Source organism: Oncorhynchus clarkii, chromosome 14, assembly GCF_045791955.1.
Source record: "Oncorhynchus clarkii lewisi isolate Uvic-CL-2024 chromosome 14, UVic_Ocla_1.0, whole genome shotgun sequence".
Classification (NCBI taxonomy): Eukaryota; Metazoa; Chordata; class Actinopteri; order Salmoniformes; family Salmonidae; genus Oncorhynchus; species Oncorhynchus clarkii.
The window spans coordinates 40,323,556-40,343,016 of record NC_092160.1 but is presented as its reverse complement, the minus strand read 5'-3'; the positions used below and the strand labels follow the sequence as shown (position 1 = coordinate 40,343,016).

Here is a 19,461-nt window from a genome sequence, read left to right as displayed (position 1 = left end):
TAATGTTTCCTCCTATGAGCCTCCTGTAATGTTTCCTCCTATTAGCCTCCTGTAATGTTTCCTCCTATGAGCCTCCTGTAATGTTTCCTCCTCTGAGCCTCCTATAAAGCACTGAGTTCATGGTGCCCAGATAACGTTCATGGACTTAATGAGACTGACTACCTGTTTTGTTGAAACTCTGCCTTAGTTGATCTGCAGACATTACTTATCAGTCAGTTGACATTAGGCACCAGATATCCTTTCGTATAACAATAGAAATTATACTAATTATGTATTTCTGTGTGTCCATGTGCCCCAGGAAGGAAGAGGTCTCCTCCTGGAGCTCAGGGCTCCCCCGGTCCACCTGGTTCCCCAGGCCCCCAGGGGCCTCCAGGTATTCCTGGTATCCCTGGTATTCCTGGTAGCAACGCTGTGGGCCCCGCTGGACCTCCTGGTCGCCCCGGAGCACAGGGGCCCCCCGGGCTGACGGGACCGGCAGGTAAGGATGAGATAATAGATCTAGACAGCATATTGGTCACTCATATTATGGCTGTCCCCCAAATGACACCCTATAGCAGTGGTTCCCTACTCCAGTCCTCCAGTACTACCAGCAGTACAGTGTGTTGTAGCCCTGGATACACTCACCTGATTCAACTCATAGTAAACTCTATTCCCTATAACAGTGGTTCCCAGCTCCAGTCCTACAGTACTACCAGCAGTACAGTTTGTTGTAGCCCTCGACAAACACACCTGATTCTACTTGGTAACTAATCGTCAGGCCTTCAATGAGTTGAATCAGGTGAGTTTATCCAGGGCTACAACACACAAAGTGTACTGTTGTGCGTACTGTAGGACTGGAGCTGGGAACCACTGCTGTAGGGAATAGGGGGGCCATTTTAACTCCCAAACACAGGGGAAGATCAGAGTTTACTATGAGTTGAATCAGGTGAGTTTATCCAGGGCTACAATACAAAAAGTGTACTGTTGGTGAAGAGGAAAAGGAAATACAACCCTGACCCAGAGAAGCATCAGCATTGTTCTGACCGGACTTCCTGTGGAGGGTCGGAACCCAGAGAAGCATCAGCATTGTTCTGACCGGACTTCCTGTGGAGGGTCGGAACCCAGAGAAGCATCAGCATTGTTCTGACCGGACTTCCTGTGGAGGGTCGGAACCCAGAGAAGCATCAGCATTGTTCTGACCGGACTTCCTGTGGAGGGTCGGAACCCAGAGAAGCATCAGCATTGTTCTGACCGGACATCCTGTGGAGGGTCGGAACCCAGAGAAGCATCAGCACTGTTCTGACCGGACTTCCTGTGGAGGGTCGGAACCCAGAGAAGCATCAGCACTGTTCTGACCGGACTTCCTGTGGAGGGTCGGAACCCAGAGAAGCATCAGCATTGTTCTGACCGGACTTCCTGTGGAGGGTCGGAACCCAGAGAAGCATCGGCATTGTTCTGACCGGACTTCCTGTGGAGGGTCGGAACCCAGAGAAGCATCGGCATTGTTCTGACCGGACTTCCTGTGGAGGGTCGGAACCCAGAGAAGCATCGGCATTGTTCTGACCGGACTTCCTGTGGAGGGTCGGAACCCAGAGAAGCGTCGGCATTGTTCTGACCGGACATCCTGTGGAGGGTCGGAACCCAGAGAAGCATCAGCATTGTTCTGACCGGACTTCCTGTGGAGGGTCGGAACCCAGAGAAGCATCGGCATTGTTCTGACCGGACTTCCTGTGGAGGGTCGGAACCCAGAGAAGCATCGGCATTGTTCTGACCGGACTTCCTGTGGAGGGTCGGAACCCAGAGAAGCGTCGGCATTGTTCTGACCGGACATCCTGTGGAGGGTCGGAACCCAGAGAAGCATCAGCATTGTTCTGACCGGACTTCCTGTGGAGGGTCGGAACCCAGAGAAGCATCGGCATTGTTCTGACCGGACATCCTTTGGAGGGTCAGAAACTAAATCACAGTCAGCATGATTTTAATAGCGGGTGAGAGCATTCACAGCCGACCGCTCAGACTGGTGAGGGCATACCAGCCAACCGTTTTTATCATTTCTATAGGCTATGCAATTGTGTGAGAAAACAGAGTGATGGCCTCTATTAAAAAGAGGAGGATCCTATCAGCTTTCTATAGACTATACCTACTATATTTATTTCTCAACTTTCCTAATATTAAGCACATTGCTTATATTTACAACAGGAGTATAGCCTACCTGGCTGGCATGAAAATGAACCACGGGAAAATCGTCCTCCATTCGCTATTTAACCCTCCTGTTGTGTTCCGTTCGAATTGGACCGATTTACCGACGTTTTCTCTCTAAGAAATGTCGTTAATTTAATCTGATTGTCATAAGGCTCCATGACTTTGTCCACACAGGGCATCTGAACACACACAATACATTTGGATGATTTTCATACAATTTTAGGTTTTAAATTAAACTTTTGTACACCTATGGTGTTTCCGGTCAAAAAGGACCGGTCATTTGAAATGAATCGGTGAGACTACAATTAGTGTATAAAACTGAGTTCAGGCATATGCCCATTCATCAGATGGACACACTTCCACTCCCAGACCCCCCCCATGCATGTATGTTTGAGCACACACACACACACACACACACACACACACCTCACTCCCCTTCTTGGCTTCCATGGCACCCCCCACGGGAACCTTTCCCCAATAGAATCTTTCCCCCACGGTAACCACACCTCTTGGCATTCTCACAAACAATCGCAACATTGTTTCAATAATATATAGAACTTTTCTCCAGCTCTGGTATATAAAGCTTTTTTGAGGCCTTTCTCACAATTCATTCTGTGGCAGCACAATGACCAAACGATATACTGTATGTGAGGCTCTTGATCATATCTTTGATCATGACACTGGTGAGGAGGAGAGTCCTTGTTATTAAACTATGACACAAAGTAGTCTGTGATAAATCGCACAATATGTTTTATCTGAGTATTTGTTATAGTCAAAATAATCCATACATTAGGCTTTTTTTTTACTCAATGAGGCCTACAGGCCATCAATAGCAAATAGAAGTTCAAAACTTGTAATGTTCACACAAACTTAAGTTGATTAAAAGATCTAACACAACATTAGGTGATAATGTGTATTATTATGGATTTATAATCAGCTATAACGGGGCGGTCATTTTGGACCGGAAACACAGAATTCATTCACATGAAACGAACACAACAGGAGGGTTAAGAGCATCGATGACATGTATTTTTCCCCCTGTCCCTGATCGATACAGGTGCATGATGATGGTCCATTCTAAAGAAAAACTAATTTCACACATATATCATTTAGTATATGTAAAGACAATATTAAATCAAGAATAGTTGATGGGTGACAATATTAGCCACTTGATAGGCTAATTATATATTATTATGATATATTATCTCTTGTGAATGATATATTATCTCTTGTGAATGATATATTATCTGTTGTGAATGATATATTATCTGTTGTGAATGATATATATTATCTGTTGTGAATGATATATATTATCTGTTGTGAATGATATATATTATCTGTTGTGAATGATATATATTATCTGTTGTGAATGATATATATTATCTGTTGTGAATTATATATTATCTGTTGTGAATGATATATTATCCTACATACAGGCCTGTATGTTTTGATACGGTTCGTATCACACCTTATGTAGCCTATCCCATAGGTTTTAATAAGGTTAGTATCACACCTCATGTAGCCTATCCCATAGTCCTATATGTTTTGATAAGGTTCGTATCACACCTTATGTAGCCTATCCCATAGGTTTTAATACGGTTAGTATCACACCTCATGTAGCCTATCCCATAGTCCTATATGTTTTGATAAGGTTAGTATCACACCTCATGTAGCCTATCCCATAGTCCTATATGTTTTGATAAGGTTTGTAATCACAACTAAAGGGGCCAAATAACTTTTTTAAATTAAGCACATTAGGCTCTACACCCCTTGTAAAGCAGATTAACTGGCATTTATAAGCAGCGTTAGTTTCAAGTTTGGGGAAGTTCATTTTCACCATAATGCACCATTGTAAAAGCATTGCATAATCACATTTGTGGTCACTTTTGAGAATTGTGTTTTCTGCTAATGGAACATTCGTGTGTATAGCCTACTACCATGTGCACATTGCTGTTCAGTAGGCTAATAGTTGATCAACATTTTAAGCTCAAAGTGCTTGTCTCATTGTGAATGAGAGACTGATGAAGTGTGTGCAGCCTGCACTAAAAACAAAGCAGAGCTCATGTCTTTTCATGCAACTTTTATCAAATAATCATTAAAGTCTCATCATGCAGCCTTACAATGTATTAAACATCTAAACATATCAGCCTAACGTTTGTAGAGCAACTAAAGTTACATTAATAACTCTAAAATCAAGCATATGAGAACCTGTTTCTTTGTTAACAGCTCAACACAGAATAGCCTCGTGCTCACTCCATCAAAACGTTTGGAGAAAATATCCTTTATTTTATTCAGCTTTGTTCAATTGTGTTCTTCATACTATAAAATAATATAAAATAATACCACGGAATTCTAAGCAATCATGTCTGTTAAATGAACTGGTGTAGCCCACAGCCATATGGCACAGCCAGGTCAGGACCTAACAGAAGGACAACTCAGAGTATTCTGTTCTTCTGAAATAGACTACATTTTCTTCATATCATGTTTCTTCAGACCTGTCTAAAATAAATAATGCATGTATTGTGATGGTGTAGACTATATTACATGGATTTATTGTGAAGGTGTAGACTATATTACATGGATTTATTGTGATGGTGTAGGTAGACTATTACATAGATTTATTGTGATGGTGTAGGTAGACTATATTACATGGATTTATTGTGATGGTGTAGACTATATTACATGGATTTATTGTGATGGTGTAGACTATATTACATGGATTTATTGTGATGGTGTAGGTAGACTATATTACATGGATTTATTGTGATGGTGTAGGTAGACTATATTACATGGATTTATTGTGATGGTGTAGGCTATATTACATGGATTTATTGTGATGGTGTAGACTATATTACATAGATTTATTGTGATGGTGTAGGTAGACTATATTACATGGATTTATTGTGAAGGTGTAGACTATATTACATGGATTTATTGTGATGGTGTAGGTAGACTATATTACATGGATTTATTGTGATGGTGTAGACTATATTACATGGATTTATTGTGATGGTGTAGGTAGACTATATTACATGGATTTATTGTGAAGGTGTAGACTATATTACATGGATTTATTGTGATGGTGTAGACTGTATTACATGGATTTATTGTGATGGTGTAGACTATATTACATGGATGTATTGTGATGCTGTAGACTATATTACATGGATTTATTGTGATGGTGTAGGTAGACTATATTACATGGATTTATTGTGAAGGTGTAGACTATATTACATGGATTTATTGTGATGGTGTAGGTAGACTATATTACATGGATTTATTGTGATGGTGTAGGTAGACTATATTACATGGATTTATTGTGATGGTGTAGGTAGACTATATTACATGGATTTATTGTGATGGTGTAGACTATATTACATGGATTTATTGTGATGGTGTAGGTAGACTATATTACATGGATTTATTGTGAAGGTGTAGACTATATTACATGGATTTATTGTGATGGTGTAGACTGTATTACATGGATTTATTGTGATGGTGTAGACTATATTACATGGATTTATTGTGATGGTGTAGACTGTATTACATGGATTTATTGTGATGGTGTAGACTATATTACATGGATTTATTGTGATGGTGTAGGTAGACTATATTACATGGATTTATTGTGAAGGTGTAGACTATATTACATGGATTTATTGTGATGGTGTAGACTATATTACATGGATTTATTGTGATGGTGTAGGTAGACTATATTACATGGATTTATTGTGATGGTGTAGGCTATATTACATGGATTTATTGTGATGGTGTAGACTATATTACATAGATTTATTGTGATGGTGTAGGTAGACTATATTACATGGATTTATTGTGAAGGTGTAGACTATATTACATGGATTTATTGTGATGGTGTAGGTAGACTATATTACATGGATTTATTGTGATGGTGTAGACTATATTACATGGATTTATTGTGATGGTGTAGGTAGACTATATTACATGGATTTATTGTGAAGGTGTAGACTATATTACATGGATTTATTGTGATGGTGTAGACTGTATTACATGGATTTATTGTGATGGTGTAGACTATATTACATGGATGTATTGTGATGCTGTAGACTATATTACATGGATTTATTGTGATGGTGTAGGTAGACTATATTACATGGATTTATTGTGAAGGTGTAGACTATATTACATGGATTTATTGTGATGGTGTAGGTAGACTATATTACATGGATTTATTGTGATGGTGTAGGTAGACTATATTACATGGATTTATTGTGATGGTGTAGGTAGACTATATTACATGGATTTATTGTGATGGTGTAGACTATATTACATGGATTTATTGTGATGGTGTAGGTAGACTATATTACATGGATTTATTGTGAAGGTGTAGACTATATTACATGGATTTATTGTGATGGTGTAGACTGTATTACATGGATTTATTGTGATGGTGTAGACTATATTACATGGATTTATTGTGATGGTGTAGACTGTATTACATGGATTTATTGTGATGGTGTAGACTATATTACATGGATTTATTGTGATGGTGTAGGTAGACTATATTACATGGATTTATTGTGAAGGTGTAGACTATATTACATGGATTTATTGTGATGGTGTAGACTATATTACATGGATTTATTGTGATGGTGTAGGTAGACTATATTACATGGATTTATTGTGAAGGTGTAGGTAGACTATATTACATGGATTTATTGTGAAGGTGTAGACTATATTACATGGATTTATTGTGATGGTGTAGGTAGACTATATTACATGGATTTATTGTGAAGGTGTAGGTAGACTATATTACATGGATTTATTGTGAAGGTGTAGGCTATATTACATGGATTTATTGTGATGGTGTAGGTAGACTATATTACATGGATTTATTGTGATGATGTAGGCTATATTACATGGATTTATTGTGAAGGTGTAGACTATATTACATGGATTTATTGTGATGGTGTAGACTATATTACATGGATTTATTGTGATGGTGTAGGTAGACTATATTACATGGATTTATTGTGAAGGTGTAGGTAGACTATATTACATGGATTTATTGTGATGGTGTAGGTAGACTATATTACATGGATTTATTGTGAAGGTGTAGGTAGACTATATTACATGGATTTATTGTGACGGTGTAGACTGTATTACATGGATTTATTGTGACGGTGTAGACTATATTACATGGATTTATTGTGACGGTGTAGACTATATTACATGGATTTATTGTGATGGTGTAGACTATATTACATGGATTTATTGTGATGGTGTAGACTATATTACATGGATTTATTGTGATGGTGTAGGTAGACTATATTACATGGATTTATTGTGATGGTGTAGACTATATTACATGGATTTATTGTGACGGTGTAGACTATATTACATGGATTTATTGTGATGGTGTAGACTATATTACATGGATTTATTGTGATGGTGTAGACTATATTACATGGATTTATTGTGATGGTGTAGGTAGACTATATTACATGGATTTATTGTGACGGTGTAGACTATATTACATGGATTTATTGTGACGGTGTAGACTATATTACATGGATGTATTGTGAAGGTGTAGGTAGACTATATTACATGGATTTATTGTGAAGGTGTAGACTATATTACATGGATGTATTGTGATGGTGTAGACTATATTACATGGATTTATTGTGAAGGTGTAGACTATATTACATGGATTTATTGTGACGGTGTAGGTAGACTATATTACATAGATTTATTGTGACGGTGTAGACTATATTACATGGATGTATTGTGAAGGTGTAGGTAGACTATATTACATGGATTTATTGTGAAGGTGTAGACTATATTACATGGATGTATTGTGATGGTGTAGACTATATTACATGGATTTATTGTGAAGGTGTAGACTATATTACATGGATTTATTGTGAAGGTGTAGGTAGACTATATTACATGGATTTATTAGACTTTTCTAAAAAAACAAAGTAGATGCTCCTAAGGTCTGCATCGGTGTCTTGTAGTCTGTGTGGAAGCCAGGAGATGCTGAATGTGTTTATGGTAATTAACGGTACATTACTGTGAGACCGACCATTTATTTGATTGATCTTCCCCTGCTGACAACATGGCCGCCACAGCCCTAGTTTAGATCACTCTATTCTCCTGCCTGAAGTTGGGGTCAGGGGTCCCAAATGGAACCCTATGTAGTGCATTACTTTTGTTGGGCCCTGGTCAAATGTAAGGGAATAGGGTGCCATTTGGGACAAAGTTCAGAGTTAGGAACTCATCCAGGAATCTGATTCTATCTGTTACAGGATTCGTCGATAAAACCAAAACAAGAGACTTCCAGGTAGAGTATCTCATCTTTCAACAAACATTTTTACAGCACATTATTACATGACTTATTATTGTAAAAGACCTACACCATCACTCCTAAAGACTGACTAGATGTATGTGATGTGTGTTGCAGCCTGCTGTGGTGCATCAACAAGCTCCCCTTGTTCTACTAAACTGTATGAAAGGTTGAGGGTAGGATGAGCTCCTAAAGACTGACTAGATGTATGTGATGTGTGTTGCAGCCTGCTGTGGTGCATCAACAAGCTCCCCTTGTTCTACTAAACTGTATGAAAGGTTGAGGGTAGGATGAGCTCCTAAAGACTGACTAGATGTATGTGATGTGTGTTGCAGCCTGCTGGGTTGCATCAACAAGCTCCCCTTGTTCTACTAAACTGTATGAAAGGTTGAGGGTAGGATGAGCTCCTAAAGACTGACTAGATGTATGTGATGTGTGTTGCAGCCTGCTGGGTTGCATCAACAAGCTCCCCTTGTTCTACTAAACTGTATGAAAGGTTGAGGGTAAGATGAGCTCCTAAAGACTGACTAGATGTACTGTATGTGATGTGTGTTGCAGCCTGCTGTGGTGCATCTACAAGGACAGGAAACCACCATTCAGGTTAAGGAAGGTAAGTGTCCATTGTAGATGAAACCTTTTGCGTGGTATTATCTACGTTCAATACTGTAGGTGTACATTTACTCCTGTTCAGAGGTGCTCTGGGTGTTTACTCTGGTTGTTTTGACTGCCTTTCCCCCACGATGATTGATTGATTGATTGATGTCTTTGTCTAGACCTGTCTGAAGGTGTTTTGACTGCCTTTCCCCCACGATGATTGATTGATTGATTGATTTATGTCTTTGTCTAGACCTGTCTGAAGGTGTTTTGACTGCCTTTCCCCCACTATTATTGATTGATTGATTGATTGATTGATGTCTTTGTCTAGACCTGTCTGAAGATGTTTTGACTGCCTTTCCCCCACGATGATTGATTGATTGATTGATTGATTGATTGATTGATTGATGTCTTTGTCTAGACCTGTCTGAAGGTGTCTTGAGGAACTGGAAGATGGTGTCGATCCACCACCGTGTCTTCAAGATGCACTCTCGCTCCGGACAACTGGAGGTTCTACTGGACGGCATCTACTTCATATATAGTCAGGTAGAAGTGAGTAGTGACTACTACAATAATACTACGACTTTACATTACTAATACTATATACTACTACAGTCTCTACCTACTTCATATATAGTCAGGTAGAAGTGAGTAGTGACTACTACAATAATACTACGACTTTACATTACTAATACTATATACTACTACAGTCTCTACCTACTTCATATATAGTCAGGTAGAAGTGAGTAGTGACTACTACATTAATACTACGACTTTAAATTACTAATACTATATACTACTACAGTCTCTACCTACTTCATATATAGTCAGGTAGAAGTGAGTAGTGACTACTACAATAATACTACGACTTTACATTACTAATACTATATACTACTACAGTCTCTACCTACTTCATATATAGTCAGGTAGAAGTGAGTAGTGACTACTACAATAATACTACGACTTTACATTACTAATACTATATACTACTACAGTCTCTACCTACTTCATATATAGTCAGGTAGAAGTGAGTAGTGACTACTACAATAATACTATGACTTTACATTACTAATACTATATACTACTACAGTCTCTACCTACTTCATATATAGTCAGGTAGAAGTGAGTAGTGACTACTACAATAATACTATGACTTTACATTACTAATACTATATACTACTACAGTCTCTACCTACTTCATATATAGTCAGGTAGAAGTGAGTAGTGACTACTACAATAATACTATGACTTTACATTACTAATACTATATACTACTACAGTCTCTACCTACTTCATATATAGTCAGGTAGAAGTGAGTAGTGACTACTACAATAATACTATTGATTTACATTACTAATACTATATACTACTACAGTCTCTACCTACTTCATATATAGTCAGGTAGAAGTGAGTAGTGACTACTACAATAATACTATTGATTTACATTACTAATACTATATACTACTACAGTCTCTACCTACTTCATATATAGTCAGGTAGAAGTGAGTAGTGACTACTACAATAGTACTACGACTTTACATTACTAATACTATATACTACTACAGTCTCTACCTACTTCATATATAGTCAGGTAGAAGTGAGTAGTGACTACTACAATAATACTACGACTTTACATTACTAATACTATATACTACTACAGTCTCTACCTACTTCATATATAGTCAGGTAGAAGTGAGTAGTGACTACTACATTAATACTACGACTTTACATTACTAATACTATATACTACTACAGTCTCAACCTACTTCATATATAGTCAGGTAGAAGTGAGTAGTGACTACTACATGAATACTACGACTTTACATTACTAATACTATATACTACTACAGTCTCTACCTACTTCATATATAGTCAGGTAGAAGTGAGTAGTGACTACTACATTAATACTATGACTTTACATTACTAATACTATATACTACTACATACTCTACCTACTTCATATATAGTCAGGTAGAAGTGAGTAGTGACTACTACAATAATACTACGACTTTACATTATTAATACTATATACTACTACAGTCTCTACCTACTTCATATATAGTCAGGTAGAAGTGAGTAGTGACTACTACAATAATACTACGACTTTACATTACTAATACTATATACTACTACAGTCTCTACCTACTTCATATATAGTCAGGTAGAAGTGAGTAGTGACTACTACAATAATACTACGACTTTACATTACTAATACTATATACTACTACAGTCTCTACCTACTTCATATATAGTCAGGTAGAAGTGAGTAGTGACTACTACAATAATACTATGACTTTACATTACTAATACTATATACTACTACAGTCTCAACCTACTTCATATATAGTCAGGTAGAAGTGAGTAGTGACTACTACATTAATACTACGACTTTACATTACTAATACTATATACTACTACAGTCTCTACCTACTTCATATATAGTCAGGTAGAAGTGAGTAGTGACTACTACAATAATACTACATTACTAAGTACTACTACAGTCTCTACCTATTTTATATATAGTAATATTACAGTAATGCTACAACTGTACTGTAGTAATACTACAACTGTACAACAATAATACCACAACTATACTATAGTAATACTACAACTGTAATACTACAAATACTACAACTACTATAGTAATATTACAACTGTACTAATATGACAATTTCATTTGTCACATGATTGGTAAACAACAGGTGTAGACTAACAGTGAAATGCTTACTTATGGGTCCTTTTCCAACAATGCAGAGTTCAAGATAAATAGTGACACAAGGAATAACTAATAACGAGTAAATATAACACGGCTATATACAGGGAGTAGAAAATAACACGGCTATAAACAGGAAGTAGAAAATAACACGGCTATATACAGGAAGTAGAAAATAACATGGCTATATACAGGGAGTAGAAAATAACACGGCTATATACAGGAAGTAGAAAATAACATGGCTATATACAGGGAGTAGAAAATAACATGGCTATATACAGGGAGTAGAAAATAACATGGTTATATACAGGAAGTAGAAAATAACATGGCTATATACAGGGAGTAGAAAATAACATGGCTATATACAGGGAGTAGAAAATAACACGGCTATATACAGAAAGTAGAAAATAACACGGCTATATACAGGAAGTAGAAAATACATGGCTATATATAGGAAGTAGAAAATAACATTGCTATATACAGGAAGTAGAAAATAACACGGCTATATACAGGAAGTAGAAAATAACACGGCTATATACAGGAAGTAGAAAATAGCATGGCTATATACAGGAAGTAGAAAATAACATGGCTATATACAGGAAGTAGAAAATAACATGGCTATAAACAGGGAGTAGAAAATAACACGGCTATATACAGGAAGTAGAAAATAACATGGCTATATACAGGGAGTAGAAAATAACATGGCTATATACAGGAAGTAGAAAATAACACGGCTATATACAGGAAGTAGAAAATAACATGGCTATATACAGGAAGTAGAAAATAACACGGCTATAAACAGGGAGTAGAAAATAACATGGCTATAAACAGGAAGTAGAAAATAACATGGCTATATACAGGGAGTAGAAAATAACAGGGCTATAAACAGGGAGTAGAAAATAACACGGCTATAAACAGGGAGTAGAAAATAACATGGCTATAAACAGGAAGTAGAAAATAACATGGCTATATACAGGGAGTAGAAAATAACATGGCTATATACAGGGAGTAGAAAATAACACGGCTATATACAGGAAGTAGAAAATAACACGGCTATTTACAGGAAGTAGAAAATAACATGGCTATATACAGGGAGTAGAAAATAACATGGCTATATACAGGGAGTAGAAAATAACATGGCTATATACAGGAAGTAGAAAATAACACGCTATATACAGGAAGTAGAAAATACATGGCTATATACAGGAAGTAGAAAATACATGGCTATATACAGGACGTAGAAAATACATGGCTATATACAGGAAGTAGAAAATAACACGGCTATATACAGGAAATAGAAAATAACATGGCTATATACAGGGAGTAGAAAATAACATGGCTATATACAGGAAGTAGAAAATAACATGGCTATATACAGGAAGTAGAAAATAACACGGCTATATACAGGAAGTAGAAAATAACATGGCTATATACAGGAAGTAGAAAATAACACGGCTATATACAGGAAGTAGAAAATAACATGGCTATATACAGGAAGTAGAAAATAACACGGCTATATACAGGAAGTAGAAAATAACATGGCTATATACAGGAAGTAGAAAATAACATGGCTATATACAGGGAGTAGAAAATAACATGGCTATATACAGGAAGTAGAAAATACATGGCTATATACAGGAAGTAGAAAATAACACGGCTATATACAGGAAATAGAAAATAACATGGCTATATACAGGGAGTAGAAAATAACACGGCTATATACAGGGAGTAGAAAATAACACGGCTATATACAGGAAGTAGAAAATAACATGGCTATATACAGGAAGTCAAAAATAGCACGGCTATAAACATTTTGCTACGTTACTGTCTTATTCTAAAATTGATTAAATCGTTTTTTTCCCTCATCAATTTACACACAATACCCCATAATGACATCACAATAACCCATATGACAAAGCAAAAACTATTTTTTTTAAATGTTAACTTAAAAAAAGAAGTCCGCTTGGCATTCAGGACCCGTTACTCAGTACTTTGTTGAAGCCCCTTCGGCAGCGATTACAGCCTCCAGTCTTCTTGGGTATGACGCTACAAGCTTGGCACACCTGTATTTGGGGAGTTTCTCCCATTCTTCTCTGTAGATCCTCTCAAGCTCTGTCAGGTTGGATGGGGAGCATCGCTGCACAGCTATTTTCAGGTCACTCCAGAGATGTTCGATCGGGTTCAAGTCCGGGCTCCGGCTGGACCACTCAAGGACATTCAGAGACTTGTCCCAAAGCCACTCCTGTGTTGTCTTGGCTGTGTGCTTAGGGTCCTGTTGTCCTGCTGGAAGGTGAACCTTCACCCCAGTCTGAGGTCCTGAGTGCTCTGGAGAAAGTTTTCAACAAGAATCTCTGTAATTTGCTCTGTTCATCTTTGCCTCGATCCTGACTAGTCTCTCAGTCCCTGCCGCTGAAAAACACCCCCACAGCATGATGCTGCCACCACCATGCTTCACCGTAGAGATGGTGCCAGGTTTCCTCCAGACGTGACGCTTGGCATTCAGGTCAAAGAGTTCAATCTTGGTTTCATCAGACCAGAGAGTCATGTTTTCTGTTGGTCTTAGAGTCTTCAGGTGCCTTTTGGCAAACTCCAAGCGGGCTGTCATGTGCCTTTGTCTGAGGAGTGGCTTCTGTCTGGCCACTCTACCATAAAGGCCTGATTGGTGGAGTGCTGCAGAGATGGTTGTCCTTCTGGAAAGTTCTCCCATCTCCACAGAGGAACTCTAAAGCTCTGTCAGAGTGACCATAGGGTTGTTGGTCACTTCCCATACCAAGTCCCTTCACCCCCGATTGCTCAGTTTGGCTGGCCGACCGGCCAGCTCTGGGAAGAATCTTGGTGTTTCCAAACTTCTTCCATTTAAGAATGATGGAGGCCACTGTGTTCTTGGGGACCTTCAATGCTGCAGAAATGTTTTTGTACCTTTCCCCAGATCTGTGCCTTGACACAATCCTGTCCCGGAGCCATACGGACAATTCCTTTGACCTCGTGGTTTCGTTTTTGCTCTGACATATGCACTGTCAACTGTGGGATCTTATATAGACAGGTGTGTGCCTTTCCATATCATGTCAAATCAGTTGAATTGACCGCAGGTGGACTCCAATCAAGTTGCAGAAACATCTCAAGGATGATCAATGGAAACAGGATGCACCTGAGCTGTATTTCGAGTCTCATAAGGGTCTGAATACTTTTGTAAATAATGTCATTCTGTTTTTTATTTGTAGTAAATGTTTGAAAATGTTTTGTTTTTTAAACGTTTCACTTTGTCATTATGGGGTATTGTGATGTCATTATGGGGTATTGTGATGTCATTACGGGGTATTGTGATGTCATTATGGGGTATTGTGTGTAGACTGATGAGGATTATTTTATTTTTTAATCCATTTTGGAATAAGGATGTAACGTAACAAAAAGTTGTAGAAAGTCAAGGGGTCTGAATACTTTCCGAATGCGCTGTACAGAGGGAGTACCAGTACCATTCAATGTGCAGTGGTACAAGGCAATAGACTAAGCTGTGTGTGTGGGGGGGGGGGGGGTGCGTGACAGGTTAAAGGAGGATTTTTAAGCCATGAGACATTTCAGACATGGACTGTGTATGTGTGTCATTCAGAGAGTGAATGGGCAAGACCAAAAATGTAGGTGCCTTTTGAACAGGGTATGGTAGTAGGTGCCTGATGAATTGATGCTGTTCTGTGGGCAAAAGGGAGTGCAACTCAATATTAGGAAGGTTTTGTGTATGTAGTGTGTGATGATGATACCTCCCCCCAGGTGTACTATCCACTTACTCTGACCCTCTCTCCTCTTCCTCCTCCTTCTGACCCTCTCTCCTCTTCCTCCTCTACCTGACCCTCTCTCCTCTTCCTCCTCTACCTGACCATCTCTCCTCTTCTTCCTCTACCCGACCCTCTCTCCTCTTCCTCCTCTACCTGACCCTCTCTCCTCTTCCTCCTCTACCTGACCCTCTCTCCTCTTCTTCCTCTACCCGACCCTCTCTCCTCTTCCTCCTCTACCTGACCATCTCTCCTCTTCCTCCTCTACCTGACCCTCTCTCCTCTTCTTCCTCTACCCGACCCTCTCTCCTCTTCCTCCTCTACCTGACCCTCTCTCCTCTTACTCCTCTACCTGACCCTCTCTCCTCTTCCTACTCTACCTGACCCTCTCTCCTCTTCCTACTCTACCTGACCCTCTCTCCTCTTCTTCCTCTACCTGACCCTCTCTCCTCTTCCTCCTCTATCTGACCCTCTCGTCTTCCTCCTCTACCTGACCCTCTCTCCTCTTCCTCCTCTACCCCTACCTCTGACAGATGTATTAATCTTCTCTCTCTCCTTCTCCTCCCTCTGTTCACCAGGTGTACTATCCACTTACTCTGACCCTCTCTCCTCTTCCTCCTCGATCTGACCCTCTCTCCTCTTCCTCCTCTACCTGACCCTCTCTCCTCTTACTCCTCTACCTGACCCTCTCTCCTCTTCCTACTCTACCTGACCCTCTCTCCTCTTCCTACTCTACCTGACCCTCTCTCCTCTTCTTCCTCTACCTGACCCTCTCTCCTCTTCCTCCTCTATCTGACCCTCTCGTCTTCCTCCTCTACCTGACCCTCTCTCCTCTTCCTCCTCTACCCCTACCTCTGACAGATGTATTAATCTTCTCTCTCTCCTTCTCCTCCCTCTGTTCACCAGGTGTACTATCCACTTACTCTGACCCTCTCTCCTCTTCCTCCTCGATCTGACCCTCTCTCCTCTTCCTCCTCTACCTGACCCTCTCTCGTCTTCCTCCTCTACCTGACCCTCTTCCTCCTCTACCTGACCCTCTCTCCTCTTCCTACTCTACCTGACCCTCTCTCCTCTTCCTACTCTACCTGACCCTCTCTCCTCTTCTTCCTCTACCTGACCCTCTCTCCTCTTCCTCCTCTATCTGACCCTCTCGTCTTCCTCCTCTACCTGACCCTCTCTCCTCTTCCTCCTCTACCCCTACCTCTGACAGATGTATTAATCTTCTCTCTCTCCTTCTCCTCCCTCTGTTCACCAGGTGTACTATCCACTTACTCTGACCCTCTCTCCTCTTCCTCCTCGATCTGACCCTCTCTCCTCTTCCTCCTCTACCTGACCCTCTCTCGTCTTCCTCCTCTACCTGACCCTCTTCCTCCTCTACCTGACCCTCTCTCCTCTTCCTCCTCTACCTGACCCTCTCTCCTCTTCCTCCTCTACCCCTACCTCTGCCAGATATATTCATCTTCTCTCTCTCCTTCTCCTCCCTATGTTCACCAGGTGTACTATCTCAACTTTACGGACATTGCCAGCTACGAGGTGATGGTAGACTCCACCCCCTTCCTGCGTTGTACCTGCAGCATGGAGACGGGGCAGAGGAAGTTCAACACGTGCTACACGGCGGGGGTCAGCCTGCTGAGGGCGGGACAAAGGATCTCCATCAGGATGGTCTATGATGACACGCTGATCAGCATGACCAATCATACTACGTTCCTGGGGAGCGTCAGGCTGGGGGATTCCCCCTGACCATGATCAATACGGCACAACTTCCTGGGGCTCCCTGACCAATCACACCTCCTTCCTGGGACTTCCTGACCAATCATACTACGTTCCTGGGGAGCGTCAGGCTGGGGCATTCCCCCTGACCATGATCAATACGGCACAACTTCCTGGGGCTCCCTGACCAATCATACTACGTTCCTGGGACGTGCCTGTAACGACTGTCTTCGGGTGAAAGAGAGGAGGACCAAGATGCAGCGTGATAGTCCATATTTAACGGGATACTTAAACACCGAACAAAACAAGAAACCGACAAATAAGGAATGAAGACGAAACAGTCCCGTAACGTGAACACTAAACACTGTACACAGGAACAGGAACCCACAAAATACCCACAGAATATGGCTGCCGAAATATGCTTCCCAATCAGAGACAACGATAGACAGCATAAACATACAAAACCCCTAGACAAGACAAAAACACATACATCACCCATGTCACACCCTGACCTAACCAAAATAACAAAGAAAACAAAGAATACTAAGGTCAGGGTGTGACAGTGTCAGGCTGGGGGATTTCCCCCTGGACAATACGGCACCACTTCCTGGCGCTCCATGACCAATCACACTACGTTCCTGGGACTTCTTGACCAATCACACTACGTTCCTGGGACTTCTTGACCAATCACACTACGTTCCTGGGACTTCTTGACCAATCACACTACGTTCCTGGGACTTCCTGACCAATCACACCTCCTTCCTGGGACTTCCTGACCAATCACACCTCCTTCCTGGGACTTCCTGACCAATCACACCTCCTTCCTGGGACTTCCTGACCAATCACACCTCCTTCCTGGGACTTCCTGACCATAACACTACGTTCCTTTTGGAGCGTCCGGCTGGGGGGGAGACTCCCACACTATAAAAAGCATAGAGACATTATCTCACATTTCTTTTAGACTAAAATTTAGTTCTCAACAGCAGACTTTTGTATAAAACTTTGTCTCTCTGACATTTGCAACATTGTTTCAATATTCAAATTGGATCTCCATCTGTCCCGTAGTAATGAACGTGTCGGGAGTCGGGACGAGACAGACAGTCAGGCAGCATTTCTCAACCAGTGGAAATGATGAGTTTGCATCATTTTTATGGATGTTTACGAAGAAATGTCAATTGAAAAAAGATCAAGTGAAATGGAGTGCAGCTAGTTTTCAGTCTTTCCAGCTTCAGTTTGTAGTGATTGTGTTGGCTGTGTTGTTGGCTGTGTTGTTGGCTAGCTCCTCTGAACAACAGTGTCCTGACGCCTCACTATCTCATTGTTATGGATGTATACAAATAAAATGCCACTAGAAATCAGCTTATGCAAATGCAGCTACTTTGTTGTTATTCTGTCTGTTTGACGTGACTGTAAATTAGCCGTAGTTGGCTAGCAAGCAAGGGATAAGAACGTTACCAGTCAGTATGGCAATGGAACATCTAGAACAAACGACTGTCCATTGATACAGAACAACAAGACTGAACGACTGGGTCGGGTCCATAGATACAGAACAACAAGACTGAACGACTGGGTCGCGTCCCATAGATACAGAACAACAAGACTGAACGACTGGGTCGCGTCCCATAGATACAGAACAAAAAGACTGAACGACTGGGTCTCGTCCATAGATACAGAACAACAAGACTGAACGACTGGGTCTCGTCCATAGATACAGAACAACAAGACTGAACGACTGGGTCGGGTCCATAGATACAGAACAACAAGACTGAACGACTGGGTCGCGTCCCATAGATACAGAACAAAAAGACTGAACGACTGGGTCTCGTCCATAGATACAGAACAATTAGACTTAACGACTGGGTCGCGTCCCATAGATACAGAACAATTAGACTTAACGACTGGGTCGCGTCCATAGATACAGAACAACAAGACTGAACGACTGGGTCTCGTCCATAGATACAGAACAATTAGACTTAACGACTGGGTCGCGTCCATAGATACAGAACAACAAGACTGAACGACTGGGTCGAGTCCATAGATACAGAACAGTTAGACTTAACGACTGGGTCGCGTCCCATAGATACAGAACAATTAGACTTAACGACTGGGTCGCGTCCATAGATACAGAACAACAAGACTGAACGACTGGGTCTCGTCCATAGATACAGAACAAT

At 40.3% G+C, this 19,461-nt stretch overlaps 1 protein-coding gene across 1 annotated transcript in view; it reads left to right on the top strand.

Annotated features, from left to right (window-relative positions):
* Positions 1-18,202, top strand: part of LOC139366106 (ectodysplasin-A-like) — a 35,284-nt gene extending 17,082 nt beyond the window's left edge. The window contains exons 4-8 of the mRNA XM_071103206.1: positions 299-478; positions 8,466-8,500; positions 9,062-9,113; positions 9,519-9,649; positions 17,072-18,202. Of these exons, the coding sequence (XP_070959307.1) occupies positions 299-478; positions 8,466-8,500; positions 9,062-9,113; positions 9,519-9,649; positions 17,072-17,317 (644 nt within the window). The 3' untranslated portion in view covers positions 17,318-18,202. The remainder of the gene's footprint in view (positions 1-298; positions 479-8,465; positions 8,501-9,061; positions 9,114-9,518; positions 9,650-17,071) is intronic.
* Positions 18,203-19,461: the final 1,259 nt, after the last annotated feature.